The 25,069-nt window shown below is 38.7% G+C and overlaps 1 protein-coding gene across 8 annotated transcripts in view; it reads left to right on the top strand.

Annotated features, from left to right (window-relative positions):
• elavl4 (ELAV like neuron-specific RNA binding protein 4) overlaps window positions 1-25,069 on the top strand; it is a 101,410-nt gene that overhangs the window by 16,115 nt on the left and 60,226 nt on the right. For 2 of the 8 annotated variants that reach the window (XM_052013173.1, XM_052013172.1), the window contains exons 1-2: window positions 10,700-10,864; window positions 20,279-20,519. In XM_052013173.1, coding sequence (XP_051869133.1) covers window positions 10,817-10,864; window positions 20,279-20,519 — 289 coding nt within the window. In that variant the 5' untranslated portion in view covers window positions 10,700-10,816. Of the gene's footprint in view, window positions 1-10,699; window positions 10,865-12,492; window positions 12,674-13,027; window positions 13,115-20,278; window positions 20,520-25,069 lie in introns of those variants that run through there. The other 6 variants (XM_052013179.1, XM_052013176.1, XM_052013177.1 and 3 more) reach the window with 3 other exon arrangements.

Below are 25,069 nucleotides of genomic sequence, written 5' to 3'. Positions count from 1 at the left end.
GATGTACAGAAAGATCCTGGGGTGCAAGTCCATAGCTCCCTGAAAGTGGCAACACAAATGGATAGGATGGTAAAGAAAGGCATACGGCATACTTGCCTTCGTCGGTCAGGATGTTAAGTATAAACGTCAGGAAGTCATGCTGCAGTTGTATAAAACTTTGATTTGGCCACATTTGGAGTATTGTGTGCAGCTATGGTTGCCGGATTACAGAAGGCTTTAAAAAGGGTGCTGAAGAGATTCGCCAGGATGTTGCCTAGATTAGAGATTAGCCATAAGGAGAGGTTGGACAAATGTGGATTGTTTTCCCTGGAATGTTGGAGGCTGAGGGGCAACCTGATCAAAGTATATAAAATTATGAGAGGCATAGAAAGGGTTTATAGTCAGAGTCTTTCTCTCAATATGGAAATGTCAAATACTAGAGGGCATGGCTTTAGGTGAGAGGTGGAAAGTTTAAAGGAGAGGCATTTTCACAGAATCATAGAAAGTACAGCACAATGCAAGCCCTTCGGCCCACAATGTTGTGCCGACCTTTAAACCTCGCCTAAGACTATCTAACCCCTTCCCCCCATATATCTCTCTATTTTAAATTCCTCCATATGTTTATCTAGCAATCTCTTGAATTTGACCAATGTATCTGCCTCCACCACTGCCCCAGGCAGCGCATTCCATGCCCCAACCACTCTCTGGGTAAAAAACCTCCCTCAGATATCTCCCTTGAACTTCCCACCCATTACTTTAAAGCCATGCCCTCTTGTATTGAGCATTGGTGCCCTGGGAAAGAGGCGCTGGCTGTCTGCTCTATCTATTCCTCTTAATATTTTGTATACCTATATCATGTCTCCCCTCATCCTCCTCCTCTCCAAAGAATAAAGCCCTAGCTCCCTTAGTCTTCCCTCATAATGCATACTCTCTAAACCAGGCAGCATCCTAGTAAACCTCTGCACCCTTTCCAATGCTTCCACATCCTTCCTATAATGAGGCAACCAGAACTGGACACACTACTTTAAGTGTGGCCTAACCAGAGTTTTGTAAAGCAGCATCATTACCTCGCGGCTCTTCAACTCGATCCCATGACTTATGAATGCTAACATCCCATAAGCTTTCTTAACTATCCTATCCACCTGTGAGGCAACTTTCAGTGATCTGTGGATATGAACGCCCAGATCCCTCTGCTCCTCCACACTCCCCAGAATCTTGCCATTAACTTTGTACTCCACCTTGGAGTTTGTCCTTCCCAAGTGTACCATCTCACACTTCTCCAGATTGAACTCCATCTGCCACTTCTCAGCCCAGCTCTGCATCCTATCAATATCCCTCTGCAATCTTCGACGGTCCGCCACACGATCCACAACACCACCAACCTTTGTGTCATCTGCAAACTTGCCGACCCACCCTTCTACCCCCTCATCCAAGTCATTAATAAATATCACAAAAAGTAGAGGTCCCAGATCCGATCCTTGCGGGACACCGCTAGTCACAGCCCTCCAGTCTGAATGCACTCCCTCCATCACAACCCTATGCTTTCTACAAGCAAGCCAATTCTGAATCCACATGGCCAAGCCTCCCTGGATCCCATGCCCTCTGATCTTCTGAAGAAATTTACTATGTGGAACCTTGTCAAATGCCTTACTAAAATCTATGTAGACCACATCTACTGCACTACCCTCATCAATCTTCCTGGTCACCTCCTCAAAGAACCCTATCAGGCTTGTGAGACATGATCTGCCCTTCATAAAGCCATGCTGGTTGTCCCTGATCAGACCATGATTCTCTAAATGTCCATAGATCCTATCTCTAAGAATCTTTGCCAACAGCTTGCCCACCACAGATGTAAGGCTCACTGGTCTATAATTCCCTGGACTATCCTTCCTTCCTTTTTTGAATAAGGGGACATCATTTGCCACCCTCCAATCCTCCAGTACCATTCCCATGGCGTGGACAACGAGGACTCAAAGATCCTAGCCAACGGTTCAGCAATCTCCTCCCTCACCTCGCGGAGCAGCCTGGGGAATATTCCGTCAGGCCCCGGGGACTTATCTGTCCTAATATTTTCTAACAGCTTCAACACATCCTCCCTCTTGATATCTACGTGCTCCAGAACATTAGCCTTACCAACACTGTCCTCAGCGTCATCAAGGCCCCTCTCCTTGGTGAATACTGAAGAGAAGTATTCATTGAGGACCTCACCCACTTACACAGCTTCCAGGCACATCTTCCCGCCTTTGTCTCTAATCGGTCTTACCTTCACTCTTGTCATCCTTCTGCAAAGCCTTGGGATTTTCCTTACCCCTACACACTTTTTCATGTCCCCTGCTTGCCCTCCTCAGCTCCTTCTTAAGTTCCTTCCTTGCTACCCTATATTCCTCAAGAGACCAATCTGATCCTTGCTTCCTAAACCTTATGTATGCTGCTTTCTTCTTCCTAACTAGTTGTTCCACCTCTCTTGTCAACCATGGTTCCTTTACCCTGCCATTCCTTCTCTGCCTCACTGGGACAAATTTATCCCTAACATCCTGCAAGAGATCCCTGAACAACAACCACATCTCCATAGTACATTTCCCTTCAAAACTGTCATCCCAATTCACACTCGCAAGTTCTAGCTTTATAGCCTCATAATTTGCCCTTCCCCAATTAAATATCTTCCTGTCCTCTTTGCTCCTATCCTTGTCCATGACAATGCTAAAGGTTATGGAGCGGTGGTCACTGTCCCCCAAATGCTCACCCACCGAGAGATCTGTCACCTGACTCGCTTCATTACCTAATACTAGATCTAATATGGCATTCCCTCTAGTCGGCCTGTCAACATACTGTGACAGGAATCCATCCTGAACACACTTTACAAACTCTGCCCCGTCTAAACCTTCGGTACTAAGCAGGTGCCAATCAATATTTGGGAAGTTGAAGTCTCCCATGATAACAACCCTGTTATTCTTGCACCTTTCCAAAATCTGCCTCCCAATCTGCTCCTCAGTATCCTTGCTGCTACCCGGTGGGGTGCTATAGAATACTCCCAGTAGAGTAACTGCTCCTTTCTTGTTCCTAATTTTCCACCTATACTGACTCTAGAGAGGATCCTTCTACATTATCCACCCTTTCTGCAGCTGTAATAGTATCCCTGACCAGTAACGCCACCCCCCACTCCTCTTCTACCCCCCCCCGCCCCCATCCCTTTTAAAACATTGAAATCCAGGAATATTCAGAATCCATTCCTGCCCTGGTGACAGCCAAAGTCTCTGCAAGAGCCACAATACCATAGTTCCACATATTTATCCAAGCTCTTAGTTTATCACCCTTATTCCTGATACTTCTTGCATTTAAGTAAATGCACTTTAGCCCATCCACCTTTCTACTTTTATACCCTATAGTCTGCTTCTCCTTCCTCAAAGCCTCTCTATATGTTAGATCTGACTTTATTTCTTCCACTAACCTACCCCTCCGGTTCCCATCCTCCTCGCAAACTAGTTTAACCCTCCCAAACCACAGTAGCAAACCTGCCTGCAAGGATATCGGTCCCCCTTGAGTTTAGGTGTAACCCATCCATTCTGTACGGGTCCCACATTCCCCAGAAGCGATCCCAATGATCCAAAAATCTAAAACTTTGCCCCCTGCACCAACTCCTCAGCCACACATTCATCTGCCATCTCCTCCTATTCTTACCTTCACTATCACGTGGCACTGGCAGCAATCCTGAGATTGCTACCCTTGAGGTCCTGTTCTTCAGCCTTCTGCCTAGCTCCCTAAACTCACTCTGCAGGACCTCATCCCTCTTTCTACCTATGTCATTGGTACCAACATGCAACGCGACTTCTGTCAGCTTTCCCTCCCGCTCAAGAATGCTGTGGACTCTATCAGAGACATCCCGGACCCTGGAACCTGGGAGGCAACATACCATCTTGGATTCTCGCTCACATCCACAGAACCTCCTGTCTGTTCCCCTGACTATTGACTCCCTATCACTAATGCCCTCCTCTTCTCCTCCCTTCCCTTCTGAGCAGCAGGACCAGTCCCAGTGCCAGAGACCTGGCTTCTGCTGCTTGATCCCTGTAGGTCATCCCCCTCAACAACATCCAAAGCGGAATACCTGTTATTGAGGGGAACAGCCTCCGGGGTCCTCTGCACTGTCTGCCTGTTCTCCTTCTCCTCTCCCCTGACAGTCACCCATCTCTCTGCCTCTTGGACCCTAGAAGTACCTGCTGTAAGGGGGGGGTGACTGCCTCCCAATGCACAGCATCTACATATCTCTCTCCAGCCCCATGCACTTAATGCAGATGTGGTCACTGTGCACCACAACAGGATCCACTAGCTCCCACATCATGCAGCTGCAGCACATCGCCATGCTCTCCATCTGAACTAGGTTTTTTTCCCTTGCTAGCTGTAGTCTACTTAAAAATTTATAATAATAACAGTAAGCCTTACCCTTACTTACAAGCTACTCACCAGTGTTGTTGCAGATGGCCTCCGCCTCAATGCCGAAGAGAATAATAGATAAGTGGATGTCGCCTCACCCGTTACCGCCTAAGCCCGTTGCTCCAAAGCCCAATCTCTCTGCTCCCTCTCACTCCGCTGCCCGCTCCGATGCTGCCTGCTGGTTATGGTGATCTTCATTTTAAACTGTTCTTGTGTTACCTGCTTATGTCACGCACCTGCACAGTCTTGCCCCACAATTCCCAATTAGAGAGAAAAGAACACTTAGCTGCTTTGAAGTCCGAAGTTCGTTGAAACGACCAGAGAACGAAACCGCCAATGTTGTTTTTTTCGCTTTTTAAACCGCTCACACGCGCTATCTGCTTACATCACACAAAGAGTTTTTTACACAGAAATTGGTAGGTGCCTGGAGCATGCTGCCGAGGAAGTTGTGGAAGTAGATACGATACCAACATTTCAGAGGCATTTAGCAGGCAAATGAACAAGCAGGGAATGGATGGGTATAGACCATGTGCAGGCAAATGGAATTAGTTTAAATTGACTTCATGGCTGACACAGTCATTGTGGGCCAAAGGGCCTGTGCCTTTGCTGACCTGTTCTATGTTCTATGAGGCTATTCAGTTGGGAGGAATTGAAGGAACGTAGGACAGAGAATGGTGAGAGGAATAGGTTCTCTGACTCTGCAGTATGATCAGGAACCCATTGCCTTGTGATAGGCTTAAAGATGTCTCCTCATCGTTGACAAAGAACTTGAAGTGGGAGGGAAGGAGCTTGGTCCACAAAGAAACCTGTGATGAAAATCGAACTAAGAATGGAAGAGTCTGAGGATCTGGGCACCAAATGAAAAAGTAGAACCTCAAGGATTTGAGTGCAGGAGTGGAGACATCGTGCTCAATTATTTAGAACACTGGTGAAATGACATCTGCAATTTATAACTCTTCAGTTTACAAGCATTCAGTTTATGAAACTTTCCTGTAATGGCTTTGACTGCTTGGGGTACATGTCTTTGATTTACGAAACATTTTTCACTATAACAACTAGTGCAACATTGGCTGCACATATGAATACACTGTACTGAAGTTTCCAAATACATTTCACCCAGCCTTTTGTTTTACAAAATTTCATTTAATGCATTGTTTCCCAGGATGGTTTCCCTTCAGTCAATAAAGGAATAGCTATTGTGTACAGTCTGGACTCCCTACCTAACAAGATATACATGATTTAAAAGTGCAGCGAAACTTCACCAAATTGATTCCTGGAATGGCAGGATTAAGCAGACTGGGCCTTTGCTCTCTTGAGTTTAGAAGAAAAGTGATCTCATTGAAAATTCTTATAGGGTTTGACAAGTAGATGCAAAGTCAATGTCTTCCCTAACTGGGGTGACTATAATTGGGGATTACAGCCTCAAAATACGGGTTTGGCCATTCAGAAATGAAAAGAAATTTCTCTACCCAGAGGGTAGTGATTTTTTTTTTCCATTCTCTACCCAAGAGGGTTGTGGAGGCTCCACTGCTACATATTTCAAGACAGATATTGACAAATTTTTAGATGTTAAGGGATGTTTCTGTATTCTGTCATCTAAACTATACAGAAATTAGAATGGGGATATTGGGTTCAGAGTTAAATATATGATCAAAAAGTGGAGATGGGTGTGAGGATTCACACAATGTGGATATCTAAACCTGTGGAATGAGCTCTAAACTAAAAAAGAGGCCAAGGCTGAGGTAAGATTTGGATGAGAGGAAACTGAATAAAAGAAATGTCATGGTAAAATCATACTGAAATGAGTGACGGGTAAGGACAAACAGATTATGTTAGGGTGGACAACAAATTCAGTAATAACAATGTGTCAGTAAAAAGGATCCAAGCAGAGAAAAATGGTAAAAGGTCAGACACAAAAATATTTTCTCAATGCAATTAGTATTCACAACAAGATTGTAGAATTAGTGACACGCATTGTGATAAATAAGTTTGAATTAGCAGCCCAGTGGATGAGTTCATAATATGTATTCAAGAAAATTTCCTAGAACAATAAAAAGTGGAATCAGCCAATGAACAGCTACTACTGTCAGGCAGGAGGCACAGAAGCCTGAAGTCCCACACCACCAGGTTCAGGAACAGCTATTTTCCTACAGCTATCAGGTTCTTGAACAGACCTGCACAACCCTAACTTGTCTCTGATTTTTGTTTTGCACAAAAGTCTTATTTCACAGTCTTTCTATTTTCTCTTCACTATATTCTATAATTTATGTTTTGTGTGTTGTCTGAACCTACGTGCCTGTGATGCTGCTGCAAGCAAGTTTTTCATTGTACCTGTACCTCACTATACTTGTGCACATGACTTGCTTGATTTTCGTTCCTGTTATAACAGGTTTAATTAATGCTATATTAAAGGATTCTCTAGGGATGAGTGAATAGGATTTCACAATGAGTTTAATAATGATATTTTTAAGTTCAACACTAAAACTTAAAGGTAATTACAGTGGCACGTGTAGACTTGGGTAAGGAGTGTTGAGAGATGTTGGTAGATGAACAACATGTGCTTGAAGAACTATTTGTAAATTTTCAACCAGATTATGGCCCATGACACAACAACCTAAAATTAAGAATAGTTTTTAGATTACAAATAGAGGCATATAACATGAAGAAGATTAGTAACCATGGGTATTGAGAGCAGATTTTTTTTGTGAGTAAAATCAAAGGATGACCAAAATGTTGATTTTTTAAAAAAAAATGAAAGTAAGCTTGCAATAATTTTTAAAAAGTCATTTCTACAAATATAATAAAAACTGTCATTGATTCTTAACCGCCAGACTGGTTAGGGGTAGTCAATGAATGCAGGAAGGGATGAGCAATAATAAATAATACCAGTAGTGTTATCATTAGTGTGTTGGAGAACCAGTAGAGCTTTCATGTGCAAGAGTATGTTATGAAGTCTCTCCTAAGAGAGGACATCATAGATATTAATAATATTTTGAGGCTGAGTATCCTGAACACTGAATATTTGTAGGAGGAACCTGATCTTTCATGCTTTTCCCTTCTAATGCTGGGACAAAAGTTACTTGAGGTTAGACTGATGATATCACAAACTCTTAAATTAGTTACATAACTGTACACTTGCTCAGGCAGGTGAATCTGCACCCTTCCTCACTTCTGAGAGGCTTAGAGTTGGATTTACATTTGGCAGAAAACCACTTGATCACTTTTAGAACTCCAGTACTTGCTTTGGCTTTGTATCTTTCCCATATCAGCAGAAGGTTAGGACTCTGGCTCTGAATTTCCAGAGAAAGAACTCAGAAGAGTAAAGCTGGTGTTAATTGGTTTTCATGGTTAAAGAACAAGAAAGCTAAAACTATTGGGCACTTTCTTTACAGTATGTTTGCTTGCTTTGCTGAGCATGAAATAGGAAATGAAATACAGGTGCAGCCATCAAGAAACCAGTATAAAGTCTGTTTTTGAGGGATTTCATAATACTCTTGCACATGAAAGCTCTAGTGATTCGCTAATAGACTGAAAATGACACAGCCGCTACTGTTTATTATACTGTAATAAGCACTGCTAAGCAGTACAGCAGATGGTGGCACATCAATAAGTCAGTATTGATTGGATAAATTTGCCTTAGGACAGCACCATTTTAAGTTGTTTTTAAAATTTCTGTTTCCATTTCAACCAAAAATGAAAGGGTTTGACTAAATTCTAAGAAATAATTAATTCCAAACAGCATTTTTTTTTATTTTTATATGCTCTCACATTAATGGCTTACAAATCTCTTGTATTTGTTCTATGGTTTGTGCTTTTACTTCTCAAGAACAATTCAACATAGACAATGTACTAATTTAAAGACCAGTCTTGTCTATATAAAAACAACCATAAATTTAATAAATTATACAAATATAATCTCTGCCTTGATATTCCTTAACCAATGACCGAATTGTTTTGTTACTTATTCAAAGTAGAAATGTTGAAATTATAACATGTCTGTAGACTAAAATTAAGGTCCTATTACAAGGATTTATAAGCCTTAGATGTACAGTCTCTGTGGAGCAGTCAGAACAAATTTTGTTTTGTAATTCTGGGTGGAGGTAAATTTGTTTATGCTACAAAATGATCAATATGTTTCATCAACTTAACAAAACAAAATTTAGAACTGTTTTTCTTAACCATTTTTGAGTAACAGTATCTCATTTTAAACTCATTCTTCTCAAAAGTATGTTTGGTTGCTTTGAGTCAAGATGAATTAAGTCATATTCTTTGTGCAGCAAGACCAAAATAAATCCTTAACATGGCAGATGCCCTAAATCCCTGGTAGCAGTTATTGCTGTGTACCCTTTTCTGAAGGTTTGGAGGCCTCCACCTAAGACTGTGTTTGCTGACCTTCCAATTCATCAGCCGTTGAGCCTGCAGTACCTACAGGATTCCAGACACCAACCCCTTCCCCCCCCCCCCCACTATCACTTTTTGCAGCACCAGTTGAGTTGCACACCTGGATTGTGAGAATTGTGAAAGGGCACCCATGCCTTCTCAAGTATCACACAGCTGCTGTAAGGTTTCCGCATTCTGCTCTAACAACCTGCTTGACCCCAGGATATTTTCGTATGCTTTGAATATAAAAGGGTCAATTTTTCTGGCCTTCCCCTGCCTCCCACCATTACCTGCTTAACTGGGGCACTGGAAACAAATTGTGTTGTTACTAGTGCTGTGAGTAGAAGGATTCCTGTTTAAGGCTAATTAAATGGACTAATGGAAATAGGGCCCTTGGCAGTACCTTCTGTCCATTGTGAGCATGGTAAAGTTAGTGTCAACTGCAGAGTTCGAGACCTGGGACCTTAGTCTCTCTCAATAGCCAAGAGTTCCTGACGAAGTGCAAACTTCTAAGCAGGACAAAGCAAAAAATTATATCCAAGTTCTACATCACCTACTCCCCGCCCAATGATCTCTAGAAAACTTCCTGAGTTCTCATGAACTCAAATGCCTCCAAGCTGTCGCCTCCAAGCTGTCATCTCCAGCTTCCCCAGCCTTCCTGACGTGCAACGTCTTCCCCAGCCTCCCATACCTTTCTGATCTCTCACCTCTTCCTCTGGTCCTTGTGAAATTCGCAGTTAGGGACAGTCATTTATAGCAAGAAAGGCCATGTGCTGAGATGGTTTTACCAAACCACCAGGAGCCAGTGCCCTGTCAGAAGAATGAGTTAATAGGCATACTGGCAAAAGCAATATACAGGTGATCCCTATATTGGTGGGGGGGGGGGGGGGTGGTTTGTGTTCCAAGTAAATGCTCGGTATTGTGATTTTCCATAACGCAAATCTACGTCATCTGCACATGCGTCAAAAGATGCAAGTTGAAAAAAATAAATGTTTTGTTTATTTACTGTTTTTCACATAAATTTCATAAGAGCAAATTTTTATTCAATATCCCAGATTTTTTGGTAGTAATTTGTGAATTCCATCAGGGCAAATTTCTGTTTCCCAAACTGCTGTAACATAGACTTGCCTGTACCCTCAAGGGCAGGTTACCAGTAGCTTGCTCATTGTAGGAAGATGTACCCTGTTAGATTATTTTCAGGATTAGTCAATTTCAGTTTAGTTATTTTTTTCATTGCTGCATCATTTCACCTTGTGAATTGTTTTTGAATGAAGAGTAAAGAGAAACAGAATATTCAATATGATACATTGTGCATGCTGATTGTACAAATAAAGTAGGGAAATGAGATCCTTGCAGACCTAGATACAATCTCTTCACAGACTAAAATATTATTTTTAAGTGAATCTGGTAACAATAATTAGTCTGAATTCTGAGCTGAGAATAAATTGATTTTACTATGTTTTTCTAATTGAATTAGATTTAATTATGGGGATCAAGGTAATCAATGAATTATCAGAAAGTGCTTAGTTTCAGTATTTGCCTTTTTCCATATCATGTTTTTCAAGTTTTTTGTTAAAGATGTTGGTGTTGCATGTGACAAATAAAGTTTATGAAATCTTAACTTTATGTAGTATTTTTTTCCGCTTTTACAGCAATACCTAGGTACATGTATTTGAACAGAAGTATGCACTAAAAGATGTAGGAAAAAATAAACTTTGATTTGTGCACACTGCTCACCTTGTGGTAATTCAGAGAACTGTAACTGGAGAGGAATATTTACTCAACAGCCATGTTGGAGTAACATAATCTGACTGAGCAATACGTCTAACATCGTCTTAATGTGAATTAGATAAGGAGAGAATTTGTACTGCTGTCTGTTAGGTTAGGGCAGACTAAGACCAAAGAAGAAATAACCAATCCTTTGCATGGTATAATCTGTTGAAAACAAGAAAGTCTCTTATGTAAATGTTTTGGTTAAATGTGCTTCAAAAGAAATCTTTTGATTGTGTAAAACTGAACTGTCAGTGAAATGTTTGAAATTGGCAGGATGCTAAATGCTGCTTTATTGAATAATGAGGTATGGTATGCTTGTTTTTTGATAAATGTTTCCACATATAGTGCATAGCTATTTTGAAAAAAAAAGAAAATAGTTATAGTGTCCGGGTAATATATTTAAGGAGTCATACATTAATGTGATGTATAAATTTTTGTTCAGTAGATTCATTTATGTTCTATGTTTGATGCCTGAAAAATGATTGTGTTTATTGCGTAAAAATGCAGAGGAATAGGTGCTGATGAAAGCTAAAGTGGTTGGAATGTGGTCCATCAGGATCCTGTGAGCTTGACAGCTACTGATCCTAAGGTACCTATAACCTTAGGGATAAACTGCTTATTAATCAGGGACTGTTAAGAGATCATGGTGATTGCAGATAATGTCATGAAGGTCTCTAAGGTCATCATTACCTGATCAGTTTTCATAGAAAGTGGGCTGTATCAACTTCATAGGTGGAAGTGATTGCTCTTTAAAAGCAGGGGAAAGCTTTTAATGGCAAATCTATGTTCCACTATCTATGGTAGAGTACTAAGACAAGGTTTTCATTTGACACAAACGAAAACTGTGCTTTGTTTCTTTTATACTGTTGCCAAAGCATGTTTGAGTTCCACTTCTAGAACCATTTCATTGGGTTGACTATTTGAATTATGGCATTCTAGTGTAGTTTGCAAGCCAAACTCTCATGGAGTATATTAATTAATGGCTGAAAAGGTTTTCACTAAGATATGCTATTCTACTTTTTTTCTCAGAATTGGATTTGTGTTTATAGGTTGCGTTGGTTCAACTGCTAATATTAAGAGAAGTTAAGTGTCTGCTCCATATTTCCCTTATAAATATTACCTAAAATCTCTAGCTACTGATTTCACATTATTTTTACATGACTTTTATTGAGAGTAATTTTTGTTAACCATTGACAGCTTTCAGATAGTGTTTTAAAGGATACATTTACAATGCACATATGGTTAAAAGCCAATTTAACTTGAAATAATAGCATTTGAAAAATCATAGTATAAAAATTTGTTTCAAGTTGAACACAATGCCGGTGTATCGTTATTGGAATAGTTCTGAGTAGCATGTCGGAACATTTTCATTTTGGAAAATAAACAATACAAAATAATTGTTTAAGGAGAAGGAAGCAGTTGAAGGCACTGATTCCTGAAATAAATGTCAGTATCTCTATGTAATTTTTTTTATATGTACATAAAATAGTCTGCGAGCTGAAGATTTTGCATTAATTATGCACATCTTGAGAAGCAACTGTCAGAGTAGATAAGATGGAAGAAATTTAAAAGCTCGGTTTGCCTGACAATGGATATGAGATGCAGGCATTGAAGCATGGTCGAGATATGACATCTTGACTTCTGCAGATTGCAAATTATTGATGTGACTTGCAAATTTATAGCAAACAAAATTGAGTATTTGTGTGTGTGTTGGGTTTCTTAATTTTGGCCTAATTACCAGGGACATGGTGCAGTTCAAAAGCTTTTCTCTGTTATGGATAGAGGTCACTGCATCATTAACATCGTCAATCTTGTAGAAGCTAATTTCAATAGGAGCTGATGTCATGACAGCCTTTTATTTTTCTAGCCAATCGGATATGAACAGTAGTGACAGATGGTCCCATAAATGGGAGTAAAAGGGTAAAGCAGCCAGCCAATTCTCTGGACTGGTTTGTTGTCTCCGGCAACTTAGATTCATTACTGCTTTATAATTTTATTTTGTGTAAATACTTCCACTTTTTTTGGGATCTTAACAAAGGAATTGAAATATCAAGAGTCTTCTGAAGATTTTAAGTTCAAAAAGATCTAATCCTTTGCAGTGAGAATGGTTATGGTAGGTACTAGGGCTTGGTATAATTTTATTTTGCTTGGAAATGTATCAAAATGGTTCATTTTAATGTGCGTGTTATTGTTTATGCAGTAATGAACATCTATTTGTAAGAAAACAGCCAAATCTAAAAATCTATTTAATACCAGGCTTGTGAGTAAGGGGACGAAAGTACCCTAAAATGGTTACAATGATTAAAGAATGTGATTTATGTGAGCACCCGTACAACTGCATATTGTATTTCAAAGAGTTTGCCATCGTGACCTCATCAGAGAGGAGGAGGCTTGTGTGCTGTTCTATGTAGTATATGTTGAATTGTTGTCACTTGATTATATGAATGTTGTAGAGAAAGCATGCCTGCTTCTATGTAACGCCCTTTTGGTTTTGATTCACTGAAGACCAGAAATCTCTTGCTAATCAAAAATGGAGTGGGGTGGTTTAAAAATGGTAGGTCTTTATAAGATGTGCTGTTTTCCTCGGTATCAGTAACATGTTCTTTGTTTATTATAATATTTGAAAACATAGGCCCTTTGTCTTAATAGAGTAATAACATTTAGCTTTTTAACCATATTTTTGAGATCTATGAACATCAAGCATGTATTCTATGTGACTATTTTAAGAGGTAAATAGAATTATTCATTTCTTTTCCATTCATAGTGTTCTGCAAGCTTTTTTCATCAGCTACTTGTTTTGATGGGTGTAATATAAATAAGATTAGATTGAACAGCTGAACTGAAAGTGATAGCTAGAAGGAAAAGCCTATGAAAGGTTGCCAGGGAAACAAGCTAAAGGAAGCTGAACTGAGAGCAGGTGGCAGTCATATGGGAATACCATGAAGCAAACAGTAGAAAGGCACTGTGATTGTCTCCTCCATTCTATGAGAGCCACAACTTTAATTGTTTCAAAAGGTGTTAATTATATTTCAGGCTGGAGGCTACCTCAGTTCAGGCTATTATTAGACATCTGTGCTTTAGAAGTAAATAATATATTTTGTTGGATTTTCTTTCTGTAGAAACCTACCTGTCAAAGGAGCAGAAATTATATGAGCCAATGAGTAAATTAAAATTTGGTATATAAAATCTAAACCAGTGAATCACTACACTGATGGTGGCTGCAATCATTACTTGAATCTTATACCAGACTATTGGTCTGCCAATATGGCCATTTGAATATGTTGAAGATTGTAATGTTTAGCCCAATTATAATGATTGAGCGAATGTGTCTTAGCAAAGATGAATTAATTAATTCTTGAGTTGAAGTCAAAAAGAATTATGCATTCAGTTTGCGGAATTGGAGAGAGCAAAGACGACTGACTGTAAGCCCCTGGTACTACTGTTCCCAATTTGAGCTAATGGAAATTAAGCAGAATAATACTTTGCATATACAAATTATAGAATGTGTTCATTTTATCCTTTTTGAATTAGGGTGCTAGTTTAAAAAAAACTAGTTTGCTGACCTGGAAAGATCATAGATAGTGCAAAATAATGTTAGATCATGAAAAATTTAATAAGGCCTCTGAGTTAGGAAACACATCGCACAACACATTTTAATTGTGCAGAATATCATCTGAAGATATAAGGTAAATGAAAGTGTGTTCCTAGTCACACATCTATGCAGCATATTGTAAGATATTTATTTCTATACCTGTTTAATATAATTTAAGTGTTTCTTTTTGTGTAACATGTTCTTGAAATATCTGAAATTCATCCTTTTCACACTAAACAATTCAACAATACATCTCTAATAAGATTCTCAATAAATAATTCTCAAGTCAGGAGAAATTTCAGTGTCATTTTAATTAAAGCAGTTTTGTAGCATATTAATTATTTTTCTAATTTAATGTATATATTACATAAATAAGAAATCTGTGAAGATTGATTTGCAATTGAAATGATTTAAATGTCAGTTAAATATAAAAGTCATTAAGGACAATTGGAAAAGTGCTAGTTGACTAAGCAAACATCAAAATCTTGCAGTGATTTTATTATTAAAAAGTTACTATTCATGAGTCTATTAAGTTTTATTTCAACATTTTCCCATGAATTTTAGTCCTCGTGCGTTTATGACAACAGATCAGTAACAGCTACAGAAATGTTTAACATGGTAATTAAAGGTGTAGCTTTCTGCATGAAAACATAGCAGCGTCTTTAAACAGAAATGAATTGTGTGATTCAGACCATAATTGATCCAAGAAATTACAAATATTTACAATTTATATCCGATAATGTCAAAAAAAGGTATAGTCTAGCAATCTTATTTTAACTAATGCGTGTGATAAGAAGTGCAAAACATAATATCTAGACAAAACAAATAAATTAAACAATTATAGCCTTTTGTCAGCTACTCAAACCAACCTTCAGCCTGCAGTTCCAGGTAATGCTGAACTTCACCTTTGTTACTAACAATATTTTGTTGATAGACTTATGAATTCAAATGGATTCTTAGACTTCTGTAATCTGTTTCTTTAAATCAGTGGCTTCATAGAGTAATGTAAAGAATTTTGCAAATTGAGTTTTGGAACACATTATGCTGATTTGATCAAAAATCATTAAATATTGACAATTTCACATTTCCAGTGCTACTAAATAGTAAATCACATTTTGTTTAATTTCATCTGGGCATAATCTCAAATGTTTTGGATTTATTAATTTCCCTGATGAAACTTGGGTTCAGTTCGATGTGAATATTGCAGATTCACCATGAGACCTCCCCATTTTACAATTAAAAGCTCTAAGTTAGATGGTGGTGGTAGCAGTACAACTTACAAAAGCAGTTGAAATTAGAAATACAGATTGGTGTGCATTTGATCTGTGAGAATACTGCCATTAACCAGTGCATGGCATTCTCCTTATTCACCAAAATAAGATGATCTTGTTTCCTTGGTCAGTGCAATTTTGAATTACTAAGTATTACCAAGTATGGGATGTGGGAGAGAAAATACAAAGGGGATTGCTCAGCAGAAAACTTCTGCATGCAATTATAAAAAAATGATAACCTTCTATGCATTGGACACAGAATTGTTCAGTTTTAGCGAATACAGGGTTCTTCATCATAAATGTACATCGTGGTTTTCTTTCTTCCAAATCTAACCTCCAATACTTGTGGTTGGAGACTTGCAAATTTGAATAACATATTTTTACACATATCAATCATGGTATTTTTCCTCACTTACACTTTTTTTTTCTGGATGTAATTAATAATTGCTGTTAATTCTATAATGGGATTTTTTACACATTGAAGTATTTTTAAAAATATTATTTTAACATTTTCTAATTTAGCTAATAATATGTCACTGTGTATCGGAATAACATTCCCTAATTTAGCTAGTTTGATCACCTATATTTATAGGCCAGCTTTTCAACAACTCAGAAAATATGACATTAAATGCCACAGATGAAAGTAAAAACAGATGATATAGCCTTATTCATAGTTCTTTATAATTAATTAATTTTTGTGATATCAATAGGTAGGGCCATACATGATTTTAAAAGAAAATCAAGGGGGGAGGATAGTGTTCCATGATGTTTCAAAATAACTAGGCAAAGGAAGGAAGTCAATGAAGTATATTGAAATTGATATGTTCTTTTAAGACAGATTCTGGTAAGCTTAAAAGGGCAAAGACACCAGGGAAGATTTTATTTCCAGCGTTGGACTCTAATTGGATGCATGCCATTCTGAAATTTAAATGCTTTTTGGTATAAAATGCAGCAGTACTCGTACAGGACCCACAAACTAGGTGGCAATTCAGTGAACCGTGCTGGCTTCTCCCGTTATAACGTTAAAAAAGACCCTTTTTTTGGCTGTGCTTGTGATTAAGCAATGATAGCCTTGCCATTTATTCTACTGATACCACAGTCTGCAGCTGCATAATGGCAGTTGCATCTTTCCTTATGTTTCATGGAAATTTTTACTTTGTGAACTTGCATAAATGAGTATCTAAAAACAAGAATAAGTAAGGGAGGATTGTAATTTTTGGTGAAATTTTAACATGTCATTAAAGATGAAGCAGCAAGTTATTTTTGACATTTGTATTGCTCTTCATTTTGCATGACTAAATGCATCACATTTTACTATATGTTTAAGTACATAATCTCTGTTCAGTTATTGATACGTAAGTCAATTTACAATGTTATTTCTTTATCCAAGTGTACGTAGTTACTTGGGAAATAAGAATGTAAAAGATTTCCTAATAGTGAACAATGTGGTTCCAGAGATAAGAAACGTTAGTTATGTGAATACTATGGAGATGCTGAGATTGCTGTCCTTGGAACAGAGGAGGTTGATAGGGGATCTGATAAAATATATAAAATCATAATGAGTCTAGACACAACAGATAAAGGGAAACTGTACCCATTGAGGGAAGGGTTATGAACCTGAGGTTATAGAACGAGGATGATTGGCAAAAGAATCAAAAATGACATAAGGAGAACTTTTTTTTAACCACGAAGTGGTTAAAATCTAGAATGCAGATTCAGTTGCAGCCTTCAAAGTGGAACTGGATAAGTACTTGAGTAGAAAAATACTGCAGGGTTATGTGGAGAGGGTGAAAGGCAAACTGAATTGCTCATTCCTAAAGTTGGCACAGACTCAATGAACCATGCTTTAACCTTTCTGAGATTTTGTTCAGGGTAAGTTTCATTTTTCATAATGACAACATTAATCAGTGGAGATTTTTGTTTAATTTTGCATTGATCTTTGACAAGTTATTTACCACAGAAAACCCAGCAATGGTCACCTTGTACTTTAATTGAGATATCAGATTGATCATCCATATATAACCCTGCAAATTTCCTTTCTGCAATTTATGACATATCCAGCTTCCCCTGTTTTATACCATTTCCCAAAGTTAAAATGATCCCCAATGATCTCCTAAGCAAATGCATTATGTTAAAGAATGTTTAAGGTTTGCAACACTTATGACACATTGTGCCCTTTTGTATTCCTACTTGTTCTTTGTTAGTGCAATTTAATAGCATTACCATCACTGAGTGTCCCATCATCGAAACCATTAACCAGAAACAACAGTGCTACGTAAGAACTGCGTCAACTAAGGCAGGTCAGAAGTTGAGCATCCTTGTAATGTGACTTGCCCCCTCACTCCTTAGATTTAACATCACCCACAAGGCATAAGTCAGTAGTGTGTTAGAATACTCTCCATTCAACTAACTCCGACAACTCTCAAGAGGATGAACTTCATCCAGGATATATCTGCCCACTTAATTCATAATCCATTCACTAGCCTTTGCCATCACTCCCTCCAATATACTGTACACCATATACTGCAGTGTTTGCACCACCTACAAGATGTGTTGCAGTTACTCACCAAGACTGTTCCCAATTCGTGACCACCTTTACCAAGAATGGTGTACGAGAACAACGTCACCTACAAATTGCCATAGCGCCATCTTAACTCAGAAATATCTTATTTTTCCATCCATGTTGCTTAGACTAAAACCTAGAATGCTACCTTACTGGGAACAAGATCACAAGAAAGACCACTGCAGTTCCAAATTCTGCCTCACAACCATCAAAAGAGCAATCAGGAATATGCCATAAATGCTGCCCTTCTGTCCTCTCACCATTCCCCCGTATCTTTCTCTGTTTAAAATATTTATTTAATTCTCCTGTACAAATTTCAGTACTCTCTATTTCAACCACCCCTGAGCCAGAGCATTGTATTACAAGTTCCAAGCAATGAGATTTACCGTCACTTTCCTCACTTTACAATTGGTCAATGACAAGTTTTTTTTTGTTTTCTGTTGAGATGTGGGCAGCGCTGACGAGGGCATTTATTTTGCATTCTTACTTGTCCTTTCTGAGAACATTAACATCTAACCACACCCTTGGAATTTAACTCACGTACCTTCTATATCATGAAGGGTTGGCACTTTTTTTTTATTTATCAGTAGCTCTCAGACTAGTGGAAAGAATTTTCCTTGTTCAGCTTATGAAAGCCTTGCATTCTTGCATACTCTGTCTACACTTCTCACTGTCTCGGTAAAGCAGCCAACATAATCAAAGACCCCACCCACCACAGACATTCTCTCTTCCCCACACCCCCACCCTCCCATCAAGCAGAAGGTACAAAAGCCTGGAAGCACATACCACCAGGCTCAAATTCAGCTTCAATCCCACTATAATAAGACTACTGAATGGTCCGCTAGTATGATAAATGGACTCTCGACCTCACAATCTACCTCGTTATGGCCTTGCACCTTATTGTCTGCCTGTTCTGTGCTTTCTCTGTAACTGTCTCACTTTATTCTGCATCCTGTTATTATTTTTCTTTTGTACTACCTCAGTGCACTGATGCGATGAAATAATCTGTACGATGGCAGGCAAAACAAAATTTTTCACCGTACCTCGGTACATGAGACAGCAATAAACCAATTTACCAATTTTACTTTTTTTTTCAACTGTTAATTTCTTCTTAGCCATCCATGCTAGCAGAGACAATAGTATCAGTTTCTCAAGTCACTTCAATTCTTTGAGTTTCCCATTGATAATATCTTGGTGAATGTAATCTGGACTGCCTCAGTCCTCCCAATGTATTTTTGATAATGGGGTGCCCAAAATTGTGTAAAATATTTCCACTGTGGTCTAACAGAAGTTTTGGATAGATTTTTCATTATTTGTAAGATCTTGTATATTACACATTATTTATAAAGTCAGTATTGACATTGACACTTCTTTTGACTGCCTGTATTCACTCATGCAAGAAATATCAATGATAATAGTTTCACATTCCCTATACAGCTACTGAAACTTTAGTGGAAATCAACAGACACCCCATTTGTACATGCATCTAGAATTTCCAGTGAAGTTACAGCAGCTGACTGGGAGAACCCTGCGAAGATTCCCTGCATATATATTTGAACATGTCTGCACCATTCATTAACCTTCCATTGAGTATATACTCCAGTTTAGTTCTCCCTTTCCCTCTCCAAAGTATATAATCTGACACTTAACCATACTACATTGCACCTTGCAGCTTTCTGTCCATTTGACTAACCAATGTTTTCCTTTAATCTTTACTGTCCACATCACTGTTGGTTTAACCCTAGTGGCTTCAAAAATTTGGAAACCTAAGCACAGATTCAGGCTATCCATAAATACAAGGTACAAAAATGAACTGAACATTGACCTTGGGGAACAGTTTTGAAATTCCTCTATTCCAAGAAACACTCTGATAATGACTTTTTTTTTCCCTATTTCCCAACTAGCTTTCTTCATATGCTAATGTATTAAGTGCCTAAGTAATAAGCACTATATTGAATATCTTCTGAGAATCCATATACCATGCACCTGCTTTATTTAATCGACTGCTTCCTAAAACTTCAAGTATGTTAAACAGATCTCACATTTAACAAATGTATATCAACTATCGTTGATAAGCCTGTACATTTCTAAAGGTACTGTGCGTTTATCTCACATCAAGGATTCTAACAACTTGTCTGAACCTAACGAAAGTAATCGCACAGCAGACTGAATAAAGTATGTAACTGAATACTGTGCTAGAATGTGGCAGTATTCTTTTTATATTCACTATTGTTTGTGATGTTCAAAACAGTTGAATAAAATTTTGAAATTTTTACTCATATCATTTCTTAGATAATTAGCACCATGGAACCTCAGGTGTCAAATGGCCCCACGTCCAACACGCCCAATGGTCCATCAAGCAACAGTAGAAACTGCTCGTCACCGATGCAGACAGGGGCTCCAACAGATGACAGCAAAACCAACCTCATAGTCAACTATCTTCCTCAAAATATGACACAAGAAGAATTCAGAAGTTTGTTTGGGAGCATTGGTGAAATTGAATCATGCAAACTTGTTCGGGACAAAATAACAGGTTAGTTTGGGCCATAAGCACACAATACCACAGCATTTCTCTTGAGAGAGGTCCAAGCAACATTTTAAATTTGTTAAATTTGTTTCAGTATTCCAGAAAATTAAATGATTTTTATGGGTTTTAATTCCAAATAGGAATGTCCTGATTATCCTGCAGCACATGTTTGCTTGTTTCTTCTTTGTTAGCAGTCTAGGCAGATCATTGTTGTAGAATTATCCATCATCTTGCTGGGTAAATGTGTAAATTATTCAGCCAAAAAAATCGTATTAAGTATGTACTATCTTTTTCTGAACAAATGCTCCTAGCTCAACTGCTGTGGCCATCTAATGCATTTGACAGATATTTCACATCATATTTATAGTATTTCCAAAATGCTACATGCTTTAAATCCAAATATTTTGAAAAAGAGCTTCATAACCAATAATTCCATATTATTTGATATTAATTTTGGGAAAGAACCACAATCCAACTAATGTCTGTGAGATTGCAGCAGTGAAGAAATTTAGGTTCTTCATCCAATTACAGTAGAGCATTATGAACAAAAACAGAAATTATGGAAATACTCAACTCATCAGCCAGCATCTCTAGAGAGAGAAACAGAATTAATGTTTCAGGTTGATGATTTTTCATCAAATTAGGAAAAGGTAATAAGGAAATTTTAAGTTTTGAGAATTCGGAAAGAACAGGGAATGTCCACAATAGGGTGAAGACTATATTGGTGTTAGCAGAGAGAGTGTGGTGAAGTTTGGCAGCTAATCTGTTTGGAAGACATGGAACTACAGGAACATAAATGAGAACAAAGGAGAGAAGGGAGAAGCTCTGGAACTATGAGAATCCGAACATTTGCATGAAATCTGAAATAAAGGAAAATGCTGAAAAAATCCAGGAGATCTGGCAGCATCTGTGGTGAGAGAAAAACTGAGTTAATGTTGCAGGTTATTTCTGACACAAACTGGAAAGGCTGTCTATCTGAAATTATGGAATTCAATGTTGAGCCCCAACAGTTGTAGCATAACTAAGTAGAACATGAGATGTTGCTCCTCACCTTTATTTTGAGTTTTGTTGAAACAGTGTCAGGGGTCAAAGATTGAGAGCTCTGGGTTGGAGTGGGATGGAAAATTAAAATGTAAGGCAGCTGGAAACTCGGGGTCACCCTTGAAAGTAGAAGGGCCGGGACGGACTGTTTGCAAAGTGGTCACCCAAACTGCATTAGTCTTATCCAGTGTAATGGAGGCCTCATTGTGAACACTGAATTCAGTACACTAAATTGGAAGAAGTGCAAGTAAATTGCTGCTTCGCCTGGATGGAGCATTTGGGTCTCTGGATGGTGAGAAGAGAAAGGGTAAAACAGCACGTGTTGCATCATCTGTAGGTGCATAGGAAGGTACCATGAAAGGAGGTATGGATGTAGCTGGAGATGGAAAAGTGAAACAGTGATTAATGAAGATGATCCCTTCAGAGTGCTGAAGGGGAAGGGAAAATGCATCTGGTAATGACATCTCAGTGGCAAAAATTATAGAGGACAATCTGATGAACGTGAAGGCCGATGGGGATTTGTATCCTTGCTCTGGGTTGTAGGAAAGGGAGTGAGAGCAGAAGTAGGGAACAGATACTCCAGAGGGCCCTGTCAACTATGGTGGACGGGAATTCAAAGTTAAGGAAAAAGGAAGACCTGTCAGAAGCACTGGTGTGAAAGTATTGTCATCAGGAAATATGCAACTTAATTGGAGAAACATTCTTCACAGATGCTGCCTTAACCTGTGGTATTTCCAGTATTTTCTTCTTTATTTCAGATTTCCAGCATTTGCAGTTTTTTTTTTTCCTTTTGAGTATTGTGATCAACCTACTAATGCAGAACAAAGTAGAATAAACAGATGTGACTGTTAGTTGAAGGAAACAGCAACTGCCTCATCAATGTTGTCATTAGGATGATTCAAAAAGTTAATTCATTGGCTAAGAAATTAAGCTGCATAACTTTTTTCTTTGTTTCTTTTAGTGATACACAAATCATGAATGTATACTTTAAGTATGACTTAAAACATCCAGCAAATTCAGTAGCATATGCAAACTGGAAGTTATGGAGGACAGGCAATGATTGGCGACAATCCTAGTGAATTGCTGATCTTATGTTAGCTCTCCTAAATTGGGCCTTGTCCATCCAGCTAATGTACTGCATTAAATACATATTAGAAGTGTAGGAAGCCCACTCAATCTTCTCACCTAAACTATTTAAGCAGCTTCTTAACTATCTACTGTTTTCTTAAGATTGAATAGGAGTTGAATTTGTGGGGAAAAAGGTATTAATGTTGGCTAGTAATATCAGTAAAGATTTAACTAGAAGCTTCAGCCAAGCCCAGTGGACTTTTGACATCAGGGCATTGATGGTTATGCCACAGGGAATGATACATATTATAGAAAATGAGGAGAGGGCATGCTGCAGATGGCAACCTGAGGGTAAAGAAATCATAAGGAGATGTGGGCCCTCAGCAAAAAGCCCTATTTAAGAAGTTCTCCTACATGCTCCTAACTGAGAAACCATTGCCTTAGGAAATGATGATGCATTAAAAAAAAGTGGTCCCACCCTCAGTCAGATCCTATAGACCAGGACCAGAACAATTCCTTTGCCATAAGCTCCTCTCGGGCAGCAGTTGTGGACGTGCAAAATTAGGGAGGTCATGGAAGCTCTTTACTGCAGGAGAGCCATGCATTTCTTTACTCCTTCCAAGAGAGCAACAAATAGCGTGTGTGTGGGGCCTTGCTGGAATTGCAGACTTCCTTATAGTCTGGGGAGCAATTGATTGCACCCAATCCACTTGAGGGTACCACATCGCACAAGGATTGCCATCAATTCTAAGGGATTCGACTAAATTACTGTGCAACTCGTCTGTGACCACAGAAAATCCTGGTAAATTCAAGGTACCAAGGGAACAGTTATAACATCTTTACCCTGTTGTGTCCTCAATTTTTGATCTGCCACACCAGACAAGCAGGTGGCAACTTTGTGATGAGACTAAACTCTGATGAACTGGTTATCATCACTGCTGCATTATTCCCACACCAGGAATGAGTAATCATATAATGAGAGCCATTCAGCAACATAGAATATTGTTGATCACATAATTGCACAGAAATTTATTGTGGTCTTTAGTTCCATATGCACTACCTATTAGAATCAATTCATTGAACTCTGTCTTAAAAATTTGATACCTTTGACTTAATGCAATGAATTTCCAAAGCATAGTAAAGTGCACTGATATTACTATAGCATGCATTTAGTGTTACCCACTAAGGATGAACCTCCTGGCAAATGTGTCCTGAAGCAATGCTTGCGCTGTTTAATGTTAAATGGAGATGCTTTACAATGCAGTCCAGGGGAGTGTTTCACAATTTGTGGCCTAATGCATTAGTATAAGTTGAGCCACTGCTGGTTGCTGGGCAAGAAGAGGAGGAGTAGCAGAAGAGGAGGATAAATTGAAGGTGAAAGGTGATGGTGGCAGCCCGTTTCTGGCCAGGCAATCAAAGATCTTTTAATTTGGCTGTGTTACTAATGAAGGTTCCCCCTAAGACAACATTCGCTGCCACATTTTATCCTTTCACTGTGGCTCATCATTTTGATGTCATTTTGGCCCAAAACACAGAAAACCATACTACATGCCATTCTTTCTGAACCATATTTATATTTCCAACCGTCGCAAAATATCCATCAGCTCTCACAACATCAACCAGTCACCTTGTGCTTTCCCTTAGTGCCTGTCTTTCATTGTTTTTGCCTGCTGAATTTCAGTGGAGTGGCTGCAGATAACCTTGCAAACAACCTCATGCAGCCCTATGACTAGAAGGCAGCTTCCCACCATGAGTAGTAGCAGAACCATCACAGCAGCAGCCTAAACTTCCATTGCAGCATTCCGATGTTCAGTAGCTTTTGCTTGTGCTACGGTGGAAATTGATACGTTGGCCATCAGACGCAACTGATGTTTGGGTTGGCTGGTGTTGGAATGGAACTGGCTACCTCTTTCTTGCTGGAAAGGATAATGCTCCTAGGTCTGTGCAAAGGCATTTGCAAAATTGAAGCTGGGCCATACCTGTGTTCCTTGTAATTGCTCTCAGGCTTTCAGAATGCCTTACTTTTCATTGTGCGTATATATTAGTCTTGTTGTTAAAGCATCCCCATTGTCATCTTCATCCTAGTTTAGTGCTGCAGAACTGCTGTTAATCTGCAGCAAATTGAATGCCAGTATCTAAAATTATGACTGCAAGAGTTTAGATTAACTGACAAGATGCCCTCTTGCTTGGCCAGGTGGGATGCCTTTGCCTGAAAAGAGAAATGCACAAGGATAAGTTTATGGTAAAAATGGTTTGGGGACAAAGTTGGTAAGGTTGGTTGAGGAAGGTGGAAATGCATGCTTTTGCCACATATATCTTGTGAGTCAGAAGAAGAGATTGTTAAATAAGAGCAAAGTGGATTGTGGCCAGGAGGATTCATCATATACGTATGGCCATCTTCAATGATCTTGGCATTATCTGTGGCTTTGGCACTAATCTTAGTAGTT

This window comes from Pristis pectinata, chromosome 3 (genome assembly GCF_009764475.1).
Source record: "Pristis pectinata isolate sPriPec2 chromosome 3, sPriPec2.1.pri, whole genome shotgun sequence".
Lineage (NCBI taxonomy): Eukaryota > Metazoa > Chordata > Chondrichthyes > Rhinopristiformes > Pristidae > Pristis > Pristis pectinata.
The sequence above is the reverse complement of the archived record's forward strand: the minus strand, read 5'-3'. Positions and strand labels throughout refer to the sequence as shown.